The sequence below is a fragment of the Hesperophylax consimilis genome, chromosome 6 (genome assembly GCF_061612785.1).
Source record: "Hesperophylax consimilis isolate HC1 chromosome 6, BYU_Hcon_1.0, whole genome shotgun sequence".
Lineage (NCBI taxonomy): Eukaryota > Metazoa > Arthropoda > Insecta > Trichoptera > Limnephilidae > Hesperophylax > Hesperophylax consimilis.
In genome coordinates, this window is record NC_142841.1 from 24404961 (window position 1) to 24419821 (window position 14861).

The following is a 14861-nucleotide window of genomic DNA, read 5'->3' on the forward strand; positions in this document are numbered from 1 at the left end:
TCTTGAAGATTCAGCCGTACCATTTTTTCAATCATTCTTCGTAACAAAATTATTCCCAAGGAAATAACATTAGGTATGTATTATTCCATTTTCAAATTACCCTATTTTGTTTGTTTAAAGCAAGGCATGTGGAAAAATTTTATGTCGTAGTAGATAATGGATGATGACAACATGTCACGTACCAGACAAAATGAGGCATGTTTTTCTTATTCTGTGTTTAAAATTTTTTTTAGGATCAACGTTTTTTGACAGCATTCCTCTACTATTCATAGTTAAAATTTAAGGATTTGAATAGAATTAAATGCCGATATAAACGTACTTATTAATGTAAAATTAAGAAATTTTTTAAACTTTTAAATGGTTGGACATTATTATAAAGTGGTTAGATGGAATTAATGGAACAAAGAATTTGAGAACATTTCATGAATACAAGTACGAACCGAGTGATCGATTGGTAAAGATGCTTCGATCGCAAAGGACACAGATTAAATATTTTTTAGTAAAATATTAACTATTTAGGCACACTATTAAATACGCATTCCTGACAGCAGCAATACTTCGTTTAATTAGTTTTTTTTTTCTTAAAATTGTGAGTAAGCGAACATATAAACGTGAATTTAACAAAATAGTGGAAGATGCTATTAATTCAAGACTAACTGCAAACAATGGACCATTATACCCAGATTTTAAAATAAATACGATCAACGAACATAAGAATACAATGTCCTTAAAAATTACATGTTACCAAACAGAAGGAAATGCGTGCTGAAATGATGTTTACGTGAAAAAGACTTTTTGTATTTATCTATTTTTCTCTATAATTTCCACTTTGCTTTGTACCTTTTCTGATCTGTATTTTAATTTTGTGTTGTTCTTTTTTTAAATTTTATTTGCTATCAATATCTATGTCTTTGATTCAAAATAATAATACTAAATAATATTTTTAATAATATTTTGTGTGTGTGTGTGTGTATTTGTAAAATAAAAGAATAAAAAAATAGAAACTTCTGTAAAAAAAACCAATCACATTGATCTCTATAGATACTTTTTACAAGTTTAAAAAAAAAAAATTTTAAACACCACTGTTTTATCCTTACACTATAATACCCACGCTCAGGCTTCGCCTTTGTGGGATTTTTTTGTTACTCTTTCATTCCATATTACTATGTATGTACCTGAATTGTATATGTATCAAAAATTTTGTAAATAAATAAAAAAAATAAAAAAAATATGTAGGTATAGATCCGAAATTTAAAACTATAAAGTGGGTTGTTAATATGAACACGTTATTATTATGATAATGAATATGTTATATAGCAGTTTAAAAGGACTTCATTCTCATTCAGTTACATTAATAAATAATATAATAATAAAAAAAATACTAAATACTGTAAGCAATGACTTTACAATACATCTAGACTTGCTATTGTCTCACAAACTCAAAATAAAATGTGCCAAGTGATAAACACCCTTATTTCCAGTAAATTCTTAATTCAAATATTGTTCATGTATGATAAAGATAGACATTCACACAGAGAATATGGGCGTATTAACGAAATAAACGATAGCGGGCCGTATTTTCGTATTTGTGTCAATGACTGCATTCCGCAAGATTGAGATGACACGCTTACTCGCTTACACTACTATACGAACAGGGAATACTGTATGAAACGACCTCCTGCTATGAGGTCCTTATTTATTTTATTTATGTGCTGGTACGTTCGCTATCTAACTTTCCCCAATGGTGCTGAAAATCTTCGGTAAACAAACGAAATAGTTGTACTTTTTATAATAATAAAATATTTTTTTGTACATCATCAAAAATTCATAAATCACAATATTTTCTCATCACACGCGAGAGCATTTTGACAATTTTAAATGAAATTTACTTAGAGGTAGCACACGACCATACGCGACGCGTGGCAGTTTAGTACTGAAAGTACAAAATCGAAAGCACTACTTTTGGCTTGTCACTTTGAGATTTCTGCAGCACTTCTATACATATTAAAACGTCATTAATTGTGAGAAAAAACATTAAAATTACCGTAAATGAAAAATAAAGCATTTGAATAACAAGTTTGTCTAAATTTATTAGGATAATTTTGCATCTCCAGTTCGTAGCAATCTTGAATTTTCATAGAACACGCTAGGGGCCGTACCAATAAACATGTTTTAAATTTCAAACAACTGATTCACATCCACTAATTTATTATAAGTGATTGTTTATTGTTATGTAAAAACTAAAACAAGATTATAATTAAGGGGGTAGGTATTTTATAACCAATCGAACAACGAGTGGTTCGACTTACTCGTTATATAATGATTTTCAGGTTTTGTGTATGTAAGTATGTAACTTCAGATTGACGAATAAGAAATTCGACCAATATATGTACTTTGGAGAATCGGTACCCAGAGTGATATTTTTTATATGAATGCGCTGCACCACCCTTCAGAATCGAAACTTAGCTTGAAATGACGTTAGCCGTGTTTAGTGATCATTCTCTTTACAATCTCCCAACTACCCCTCAGCACATTCTTCAATCTCACAACGTACCAACTCGGAGATTTTATATATGAATTTACTTTATTTTACACCGGAGAATAGCTTGAACATAAATATTGATGTGTAATTTCGACATGAGAAAAAAATGAACACCATAAAGAAATAATACAAGAAATACAATAGATAACGGAACATGTACATGAAATAAAAACATAAGAAATATTTTTTTTAAAAAGGACGGTGATCAGATAGGTTAACAAGGATATAACCAAAGGCTTAACATATGGTTAGAATAGGTTTTTAATATGATTCACGAAATTCACCAAGTTAACATTCAACATGTCAATACCACCTAAATATTGGTATCGGAGAATGAGCAAACAGTTGCGCTTAGGCATAAATTCTGCAGTAGAATAAAGTATTGTGTCGTGTTGTTCTTGTGGGTATGTGCAGGTTTGTAATTTGCGGGAGTTTGAAACAGTCTAACTGTTAGTTAAATCAGTTATTTTACGCCAATATTCTAATGCATGCATTTTTAGAGAATTTAATAGGATAATTAATGTATTGTTGTGGGGTACTTAATTTAAAATTTATAGAACACAAATTTTTTCACAGAATGTTATTTATATAAATTTTGTAATAGATAGACCAAATTACTGTGATGCCATAGACTCAATTATTCTCAGAAGAACAGTGAACTCAATCAATACTTGAATTGCCCCTTTTCATTACTAGGAAGAGTTTGAAATAAAGATGTGTGAATGTCATATATCAACATTTCTTACAGCAACTAAAGAATTATTTGAATAAACAAAATATGTTTGTTTACATTAGTTGTACACAGTATTATTTAATTATAGTTAGTGGAGTAAATAAACTTACATGTATTCGTATCTGGAATGATTCGTTTGCCCATCTGGCCACTCGGCGTAGCAAACTCTCCTGAAAACAGAATAAAACAGATAACCAGAGCAATTTTACCAACTTGGAGGTAATTCCCATGAAGAATTTTATTTGTTTTTACGGAGCGTGGAAATTAAGAAAAATAAAATAAAAACTAACAATAATCATTACAACAGCTGTGAGGCAATTTGGCAAACGTAAAAACACCTTTTTACTTTATCAAAACAATTAGATACTATAAATGGATACATTTTACAGTTATATTTTTTATGGAAAGTATTGCGAGTAATGATTCGTTATGCTCTATACTATATTAAAAAAAATGCAAGCGTGTGAATATTTTGAGGCATTTAGCACAGGCTATTATAAAAGTATACGATTATTATTATTTCATTGCCAGAGTTATTATCAATTCTTATTGGGACAATAACAATTTATCGTCGGTGAGCTGTGACTTTCAGTATGATTTTCCAGTTTTTTTCGGTCTGTATTTTTAATGGAAAATTTAAAATTTGTACTAAATACTTTCTTTAACCCCTCTGGTATTTTTGTGTCTTTTAGTACACAGTACATCAATAGTAGTAGTCTTTTTGTGCCCTTTACGGTACTAATTGAGACGGACTCATAAATATTTCGATGTTATTACGGTAAGATGTATGATTTAAGAACCTTTAGAAAGACTTTGTATTTTTATTTAAAGTTTACTATGGACACTACAAAAATAATTGTAATAAATTACAAAAAGTCAACGACCGCCATTGCTTCAATGTTTGCAAAAGGTTTGTCAAAGCTTGTAATTTTTATTAAGTATAATTACATGAATTAAATAAAAGAGGTAAAAAAAGAGGTTTTTATAAATGAAATAGTTTTAATTTTTTTTCAAAAACAGTATAGTTTATTTTGGGATATGTTCAAAAACAGCGAATCTATCTTCTACCTAAAATTAATTTATATTTTTTTATTAAAAACTACTACACTATTATACCTGCAATATTTCTAAATAATTCACACATGAATTTGACGACAAAATCTTAAAATACCCATAATAAGTACAAAGGGGTTAAATACTTATAGTGTGTATAAAGTTTGTTTTTCACAAAAGAAAAATCTTTTCATTTTTTAAATTTGTCTTTTCTCTTTACATATTTATGGTTCCATGAGTCCATTATAAATAACCTCTCGTTTTGTTATAAACGATAAGTTAACAGAAATAGTGGTAACACCGGAGGTCTAAGCAGCAGAACTGTAGTAGATAATTGCAGTAATCTGTTTAAAGTTTGAGTATTTAAAAAAAATATTAATATAACCTTTCAAGTTGAAATATAGCAAATGTAAGACAAATTATTACTAGAGTAAAATAAATAAAGGCTTACCGCAAGTCTCCGCTGTGAAGAACCTCCTCATCAGTGGTAAAGTACAGTAACATGGGAGAGCCGAGGGCTGCGCTCACCATCCACACCGCCGCAGCCACAGCCAGGGTTGCCCTCCTGCCGGCCCGCGGGCGGAGCGGCCGCATGATGGCCATGTATCTGTAACAACAACACACAAATCTCTTAGTCACCATGCTTTAGTCACCACCCACACTACCGCGGTCATCGCCAGGTTTGCCCTCCTGCGGGTCCGCGGACTGAGCGGCCGCATGATGGCCATGTATCTGTAACAACACACACAAGTCTTAGACGTCATGCTTTAGGCACCACCCACACCACCGCGGCCATCGCCAGGGTTGCCCTCCTGCCGGCCCGCGGGCGGAGCGGCCGCATGATGGCCATGTATCTGTAACAACAACACAAATATCTCTTAGACATCATGCTTTAGTCACCACCTACACCACCGCGGCCAACGGCAGGTTTGCCCTCCTGGGGGCCCGCGGGCGGAGCGGCCGCATGATGGCTATGTACGAGTATCTGTAACAACAACACACACAACTCTGAGACATCATGCTTTAGTCACCACCCACATCACAGTGGCCACCACCGGGCGAGTCTGTAGGGCACACACATACCAACATTGTCTTTAGTTAACGAGTGAATATTTTCGCCTTCTGGAGGAATTATCAAAGAGTTACTTTAAACTGTAAACTTTAAAAAAAGCTTGATAAAATTCCAGTGAAATTCAAATGAATATAAAATCAAACAAAATAAAATGTTTACTTTAAGGTCCATTAATTAATTGTTTTAATGTCACAGAATTAGAACAATTAATTCAATTTGAAAGTTAATTTTCAAATTGTTTGAACGTTCTATTCAAGTTCTATTATTATTTAGTTCTGTTAAATAGGGTGGTTAATATGGCTCCTAATCTATATAATTGAAAATGTTAATGTTCGTTCGTTCAAAAACGTAAATCTCGCCATTGCTATTAATTTTTGACACAACGTTGCATTCGAATGCGCGTCTGTTTTTCTATATACCTATTTTATATAGATGTCACCTGTGACTAGAAAAAACATAATTTTTTTAAGCAGCGTGATCTGTCGGACAACATTTTTTTTAAACAGTGCCAAAGGATGTAAATACAGCTACGCGTGGCAGGTTACATACAGCCAGTGATATATTAATTAACTTTCAAATCCGATAAATTGTTCAAAATCTGTGAAATAACTGTCGCTTAAACTTTTAAAATTTTCAAAACATTTTTAAATATTTTTTTAAATTAAAAAAAAACTTCTACCACAGAAATTCACGTGTGACAAAGTTAACAAATGGCCGTTCAGTTTTTGAACAAATTTTGATCAGGAGAAGAGGACAAATGTCATTTTAATTAAGCTTGTTAGGTTATTACAAATTGATTTAAAGCTAAAACGCACCTACATGGAATCTGCTTTTAACAGGACCTATCATTTTTTTAATCAATGATGCTTTCCATAGATAAACGGAGAAAACTTACATAACTTATTTAAAATATTGCTATTTATTCAAAATCTGAAAAAATTGTTATTAGAATTTGGGAACACATGTTCATAAAAATTCTAATATTTTGGAATTTCGTATGTATATTTATCAGAAAAAGTATAGTTGCGTGAACACGTGTTCCGATATATTCTGAATGGACTAATATTTAATTAGGAAATGAATTGTAATCACGTGTTTAACAGTATTATAATAAATCAGCCATACTCATTTTTCTCCATGTACTTATTCACCAATACACACAATCTTCAGTGCATGTTGTTCGCAGCAACTCAACTTGCAAGATATTATTCACATATTTTGTTAGTTGTTGGGAAGTAAGAGCTTCACAGATGCACTCATAGAGCTTGCATAGAGCTTGCTTGAGCTAGAGCTGCATAGAGCTTGCTTGGAAGTCCGCAAGATGGCAGCCAGTGGCCAGTAGTCGCCAGGGCCAGTGAGAATGCTCCCAGTCAAACTTACTGTTCTCAGATCTCAATTAGCCAGCTTCTAGTTAGGTCGACTATCGAGTCACCATTGTAATAAGTGAAGCATCAATAAATCCCTGATTTAAACACAAGAAACTATTATTTAAAATCTCATTCCACGACGATTTGGAGAACACTGTTTGTGGGAACACAACATTAATAAATCTATTATCTTCAATAGGTAGTTGTTTTACTTTTAATTTATGTCAGGTGGTAGGTATCATCTAAGATAGATAAGTTTTCTCATGGCTCTCAGGTGTTCAGGTGTTAAAGATACAAGCCAACTGCAAGTCCATCCACCACGCGGACATCATACAAACGACGTGTTCCACACTCATAGAGCCAAACATTGGGGTGTGAATAGACAAATATTTATTCACTGGTGCCTTAATAATAAAAGTAACAATCACATAAAATAAATACACCTTTGTAATTAATATATCTTAGCGGTCAGTCAGCTGTAATATTTAAGATTCGAAACGTGAAAGTGACCTTTTTGGTATCCGAATACGTGCATTACGTGCACATGCATTTGCTTGCTACGATTACAATGGGCAATTTGTGTTAGTTTTTTTTAGAATTAATTAATTAATTACAATTATTATGAATAATTTCATAAAAATTGCCATGTAAAAAACCCCAAAGTTTCTCAATATTATGAGCTTGGAGCACCGCGTATTGGCTCATACATGCGTCATGCACCAAACTATTCTACTAGAGTGTGAAACTTTTAGAGATGCTACAAATAAAATTCGACTACAAGTTAGGATGGTTGAATACAGAATATAAAATGATGTCCCTCTTTGCGAATGCCTAACAAATAATTCGAAAACATTATTTAATCTGTTAAAAAAAAACATATTTTAAATCGACTTTGTCTAAACGTAGATAATTAGTAAATTTTATTTCGGCAAGCAGAACAACAAATCAAAAATCACATTTTATAATTAGTAGATTTTATTCCGACAAGCACAACAAAAAAACAAAAATTGATGTTGTCTAAACTAAATAAAATCAACTAAAATTAGTTGATTTTATTTCGGCAAGTAGAACAAAATATCTGAAAGAACAAACTGCATAGTTCAAGTTTTTAAATTTATTTATTATGCGACTGATACCTGAGTAAATATTATATTCATGAAGGGGCAAACGATAGAAGTGCGATCTTTGTGGATTTGAACTTATTTCTGGTAAACCAGCAAAACATTTCAGATTATCACATTATCTCTTTACAGACATTTCCAGAAGTGTTTAAGAATCTAGTATAATATTAAATTAATGTTTCCATATCAATTAAAAAGGGCGTCAAAAAATCAAATAAACAATACAATAACCTTTTCAAATATTAAACTATAATAGAGACTTAAAATGAGGCTGATTAAACATTGCGTTTTTATTTTTAATATATTATAATAAAACAAATATGAAACTTTTTTAACTTTAATTTTATTAACCGTAACCGGTTTCAGCACGTCAAAGCCATCTTCAGACTGGTATCTACAATTTCTTCTTAGTCTACGGTTTAAGCAAATAACATATGGTCGAGGGGGAGAGGGATGGTCTGCAAGGGTTTTAATCAATTATATTAATTACATTTGTGTTACTAAGTCGTTTTAGACTGTCGAATATCTAATTATTTTGGTAATTCTATTAGGCTAATTATCTTGGGTTTGTAGCTCACTTGAATATTGTTCAGGGATAAACCTTACAAGTAATATGAATTATTAATGACCTAATTTTATTGTCAAGTCGTGATTAAATTTATGACGCACGGCAATTTTTTATTGTTTTTTGAAGAGATAAATGTTTACATTGGAGTAGGAATGGTCATTATATAAACTACATACATATTTTAATTTCGAAATTATTATGAAAAATAATTTTTTCAACAAACTCATGTAAAATAAATAAAAACATTTAATTTTCACAATTATCTATCTATATTTTTATTCAACCCTTAATCGGATATGGCAATGATAAATAGTAAAATATACAAAAGTACATTATAATTATAGTTTTTTGGTCAATCAGTATAAGTGTATCAAACTTTTTTTAAATATTTTAGATATTGTAGTAATTTATTTATTTATTCGTATGATGTTCGTCAATGCGCGTAATAACAAGATTGGGTATAGACAACACACAAGAGGACTTCATATATATGCAGAAATATTGTTTTGTGGGAAGTATTTTGCCATCATTTGCGTAAGGCTTTTAAAGATGTACCCTGGTAAAAAGCTATGCTTTTGTGTATGGAAGAGGGGAATAATTCATTTAGCTATAAATAACATTTTTATCATTGTTGTTTTTTTTAGTTTAAATGAATGATTTTATTTTTTGAGTTTTATAAGTGTCATTTAAAAGTTAGACTTATTAAGGGGCCTTATTTTTTCTGGTAATTTATAAATGAATTTTGTTCCTAGGTACCTATTTGTAGTTCTGTTGAACTATTTTTTTACATATCAGACTCGTTAACATGTATTTTTTTGCCTAAGATTTCTGAATAGCCCGGCTTCATTTAAAATATATTTTTTCATACTTTTAAAGTTGAGTGGTGTAGGAAAAGAGCATTTAATTTGACCTGAAATTATTATGTCCACAAATATATTCACATAATGTTCAATACGTAATACAAATACTTAAATTTTGGTTATGGTCTTAGCCATTATTCCAATAAACATCTCTCCCTTTCTCTGGACTATCTCAACCTATCGGCTTGTACCGCAGTAGGAGGGATGAATACAAACGTCCGTCAATACTGGACACACTGAAACCCAGATTCATAACCAACTCACGTATCTTTTTCCTTCCCAGAACTTCCACTCCTTCCTTTCCTTAATCTTTGGGGATGCTGTGTGTAAGGTATTTTTAAGGAAAGGAAGGAGACGAATTTCTGTGAATTAATAATGTATGAGGGGTTGGTAGGAATGAATCTGAGGGTCAGTGAGTCCAGGAGGGACAGTCGTTTGAATTCATCCTTCCCACTGCGGTGCAAGGTAATGCGTCGAGAGAGTTCTGCTAGAGAGGTTAAAAGATCTCTCTCAACCAGTCTCTCCAAACCCGGCCCGCAACACCGTAGATGGGCGGACGTATCCGCCACCAAGATCTAGACGATTCTCACCCCGAGAACTCGGGCACCCCTGCTAAGTCACTAAAGTGACTTGTAAATTGGTGACTTGAATATTCTGTGTTATAATAGGCTAAGTCCTATTTTTTTCGACCGTTTTATAATTCGTCTACCTGTCAATTTGTTTGTACGTTCCGTTACTGGTTCAAGATGGTAGTCATTTTAATGGTTAAGTAAAGATTATTTTTCGCGCGTGTGTGAGCGCGACTGTGCGCGCGTGTATGTGTGCGTGTGATTCCATGAGTGCCAAAAACAGTTGTTGAATGCGTTATCACCGACAACGAGTCTATCTGGCGAGTTTCAGCTATATCAGATGTCGGGAGGTAAATTTTCACTTAATTCATTCTTTCAAGAAAACAAAATAAAAATTTCAACTGATGTATAAAAAAAAAAATTATCATTAAAATAGTGACGTTTCTTTGAATAAATTGGAAAAAATTATAATTAAAAAAAAAAAGTTACCTAAAATATACAGTTTCTAATAAAATATCTACTTGTGGTTATAAATTTAATTTAAAATAAATTATAAATATTGGTGTTGATTTATTATAAGAGGTTCATAGAACTAAGAAATATTTATTGAGAGTTTTTATACAACACCCAACGGATAATTAATTCACCGCGTCGTTGGCATAATAAGCAGGGTATAGATTTAAAAATAGTTTTCTCAGGATTTCATTTGATAATATTCAATTCAAGATCTGGTTTTAAAGATATGTAGGTGAAAATATCATGTTCCTTAATATCTAGAACTATCGATAATCTATCGGTAATCTATCGATACTTTCTGATACACAAAAATTACCATATAAATCGATAAAATTTTAGAATTTTACTATACAGGGTGTATCGGCAAGTATCCGACAAACTTTAACCAGCTATTCCTCAGCACGTTTGGAGTAAAAAATGTTATGGGCGCTTTGCTGTCCGATAACATTTTTTTCCATTAAAAACAAAAAAAATAAATAAAAAATCCACACTCCGTCACTGTCATTTGCATTGTTTCTCGTGTTCAACAGCTGTTATTAGCAAGTGTGTCAAAAAGTGTCCTCGCTCTTTCGTACACATTAAATAATAATAGTTAAAAATGAGACAAATGGTGCCGTGCCATTTCGTTGTGATTGTAAAAGCGCGCCAACGTAGGTACGTACGTACATTATTCAACGAAACTCGAACAAAATATTGCCAGACGGGTTTTCAAACTTTGACACAGGATAAAACATTGGTGACAATATGAATAGTAATTTTTTTATTAAAAAAAAAATGTTACCGGACAGAAAAGTGCCCATAACATTTTTTAATCCAAATGTGCTAAGGAATAGCTGGTTAAAGTTTGTCGGGTACGTGCCGATACACCCGTATAAGTAGTGCAAAAAATGCAATATATCCTAAAAAATTGAGACACTATTGGTGTATTAGAGATAAAATAACTAACGTGAATACGCTGTGGCTTAAAATCAATTTTCACAATGCTAACAGTATATGTATTGTACAATGAACGTGTTTTTTTTAATCCACGGATGGCGTCATATGGAAATGATTTGATTCTACAAATTGCTTATGTGGTCCAGCTGTAGTCCGTGAAGAGCGGTCATAATATCTTTTGTTAAATTTTACAATAAAATATTGTGCACAGGTTGACACAAATTCTAAAATAAAATTACAATAGAGTTACAGTAGGTATTATAAAATGTTACACAAAAAGAAGTATGTGTGTGTTTAGCCAATTATAAGACTATAATGTGGCATTGTTGATCAAGCTTACAAACCATAAGAAATTTTCCATAATTTATTTATTTATTATGTGCATCTATGTAAAAAGGTTCAAATATATTTTTTTGGCTCTGCCTGTCTCACTAGGAAATCCTGTGTCGAGACATACTAGTTTACAAATATTTTATAATATTAAAATAAAGTAAATTTTTCAATAAAGCAAACATATTTGACAAAACTTTTCAGGCTGGTAGGTAGTGGTAACTATAATAAGATAGAGGATTATATTCGGGCGAGGTGACTAATTATTGCACGACCTTTTTCGATGATCCATTGTTTGGTCAGGATTTTTTATTTGTTAATATTATTCGATTGACTTGTTTTTTCAGGTAGGTTATTTTATATTTTTATAAGCAATGTTTTTGAAATTTCTCTGACCAAATGTTGTGTTTGTATGAGTTCTTTGGTTTTGTGCCTCGTGTTTGCAATATTTTGGGTATTTTCATAAAATTTCTGTGTTTTATTTTTAAACAGATGAGTTAAGATAGTTTTTGTGTAAATTTGTCGAATATCTAATACATGGAAATTGTAGAATATATCTGCAATACTTGTTATCAAGGGAACTTTAAGAATAACTTTCATAATTCATTTTTGTGCCTTCGATAATGAATCTATAGCTGATAGTGTTGCGCCCATGCGAATATTCCATACTCAATGATAGATTGATAAAGAGAGTAATAAACAATTTTCATACATTTGGAGTCTAGTATGTTTCTAATGTTTTTGAAGAAATAAATATGTTTATTCGCGATAAGTAGGTAATGGGTATTTCACTTAAGATATTGATCAAATGTAAGACCAAGGTATTTGATATTATAGGCCTTATATGTGATTTTTATAAAATACACAATGAAATGTAAGTTTACCCACTTATCCATGAATAAATTACTGATACAAGAAAACATTTTTCAAAACAGGTCTAATATAATCAATGCACAACAATATTAACTGCAAAAACACGTGAATACCTCAGCACATGTTCTCCTAGCGATGTGTTCAGGAAAAAAAATATATTTAAATGAGACCCATCGTTCATACTTCAATATAGCAGTATGTAATTGAAATAATTTTGTAAATATATTTTTTTTAAATATTATAAGACTTTTTTCGACTGAAGTAAACTAAAAAAATAGTAATAACAGGAAGGTACCTATTTTATCGCTTATCTGAATTCTTCACATAATCAGTTCCAATATTGAATATGACACTTAAATTCAAAGCAAATTTGAGTTCATTGAACTAGAACTACGCGGGACGCACAGACAACTGAAATTTGTATTTTTGAAAATGATTTGAAAAATATGAATAATATTTAAATAATATGTATAAGAAAAAAAACTTAAGTTTATTATCGAGATCATACAATATGTAGGTACTTACTGCCGGGAAAACTAAGGATTAACGTTTTGAATGAAATTGTTTGAAAATTGTTGTCATTGATTCCAAAATTTTAAATTTAATTTATTTTATTTATTATTCTTTATTTTGGCTTTCACCCATTAGGGGTGATCTTGGCCAAACACAATTAACATTTTTCTTATTAATAAATACAAAAAATTACAGAATAAAATTGATTGCACATCATAAACCATACAACTTATACTTAAGCCTAAAATAAAAACGGTTTAATTCTCACAACATTACTTAGTAGGTTGTTAATTGAGCAAGTTCAAAGCATTTAAAATAAATGATAACATGAAAAATAACATTTAAGAATTTTAGGCTTCCAGAAGGTTTTCTTGGAATATATTAATTATTCGCAATTTACCCAAAACAACCTTTACCTAGAAAGAGTTCGCAGTAAAGATGTTTCCGGCTTGGTGATCAAACAACATTTTTATAACTCTCGGAAAACACGTTTAATATTTAAATAAGTAAGAATGGTATAATAATGACATGTACATTGCAATGTACCTACCTTCAGTACGTTAAGAAGCGTAGAAAAAATAAAGGTACTGCGAATGTTTAAATGATTTTCAATTGCAACACCAGGAAGTTTCAAAGGAACTATCAAATAAACTAATTTCAGTTGTCTGTGCTGTACTTTAATGAGACATGCGTGAAACTGGTTCAAAACATTGTTTTAATTTCTAGTGTCATTTTTTAAATTGGAATCAGATGAGCAAAGAATTCTGACAAGCCATAAAGTACTTACTTACATGTAATGCAATGCATCAACCCGTCAAAAACCAGAGTTTTTTTAATATTACACCTACTTTCATCTATTTTAATTAATTATAGATTATTATAGATAGATGTATATAAAATTATTTTTTTTGGGTTTGAATGAGGATTAAACTGTTACGAACTTTTAAAAGATTTGTTAAAACTTAAAAAATAAAATGGTTTGACTGATGATTGAACATTCCTCCCCAGAGACTGGAGTCAACAACGCTAACAACTAAGCCAAATCAAATTATTAACCGCTGTAGATTTGTATAATGTCATCCAATTTCAGAGAAATGCGTGTTTGTGTTCAGACAAGTAACGGTTGTATGTCAAATTGGTGAATATTGTGGTTCACATTACAAACCTATTCTTGAACCTTTGGTTGTCTTACAAATAATTTATCTGATCACTGTATCTTATAAAAAAATTGTTTCTTGTATTTTTTATTTCATGGTATGTATTTTTTGTTTACTGCAATATAATTTTTATTATTTCTTTCTCTTGTTTTAAATTATGCATCATCTCAAAATTATACCATATATACACGTGTAAAAACCCTACGGGTGAAAAATGAATAAAAATAAAAATAATAGATCATTAGAAAAGTACTAAGGTCCAAATTAATATTTTTCACATCTACATCAAATGATGTTGACAAATTATTGGTAGGTACTTCCTAAAACGATATGTTTCTAAATCGTATTTTAAATAAATTTAATATTTAAATTATGTATTAGTTTTTAACACTCAAATAATTATTGACTTTGAAAAAATGTTTTTGGTATTTTGAAATGTGCATTGCACATGTAAAATAAGAAATTAATGAGATGCTTAATCAGAGAAAACGTCACAAAACAAGCACTTTTTGTTCAAAAAATTTAATATGAACATATTGTTGACGTTTTTTTGTGTAAAATACGGACTGCCAAATTGAGGAAACGAGCATAATCTTACATTTCAATGTATTAACATTTGTTACCATATCGGTGTTGCGTTGAGTTTTAATT

General features: G+C 30.9%; 1 protein-coding gene across 1 annotated transcript in view; it reads right to left on the reverse strand.

The window, feature by feature from the left end:
* The window catches only part of LOC149423118 (tachykinin-like peptides receptor 99D), a 563330-nt gene that overhangs the window by 91902 nt on the left and 456567 nt on the right, over nucleotides 1-14861 (reverse strand). The window contains exons 3-4 of the mRNA XM_089633048.1: nucleotides 4780-4935; nucleotides 3386-3445 (exon numbers count right to left, since the gene is read on the reverse strand). Of these exons, the coding sequence (XP_089489174.1) occupies nucleotides 3386-3445; nucleotides 4780-4935 (216 nt within the window). The remainder of the gene's footprint in view (nucleotides 1-3385; nucleotides 3446-4779; nucleotides 4936-14861) is intronic.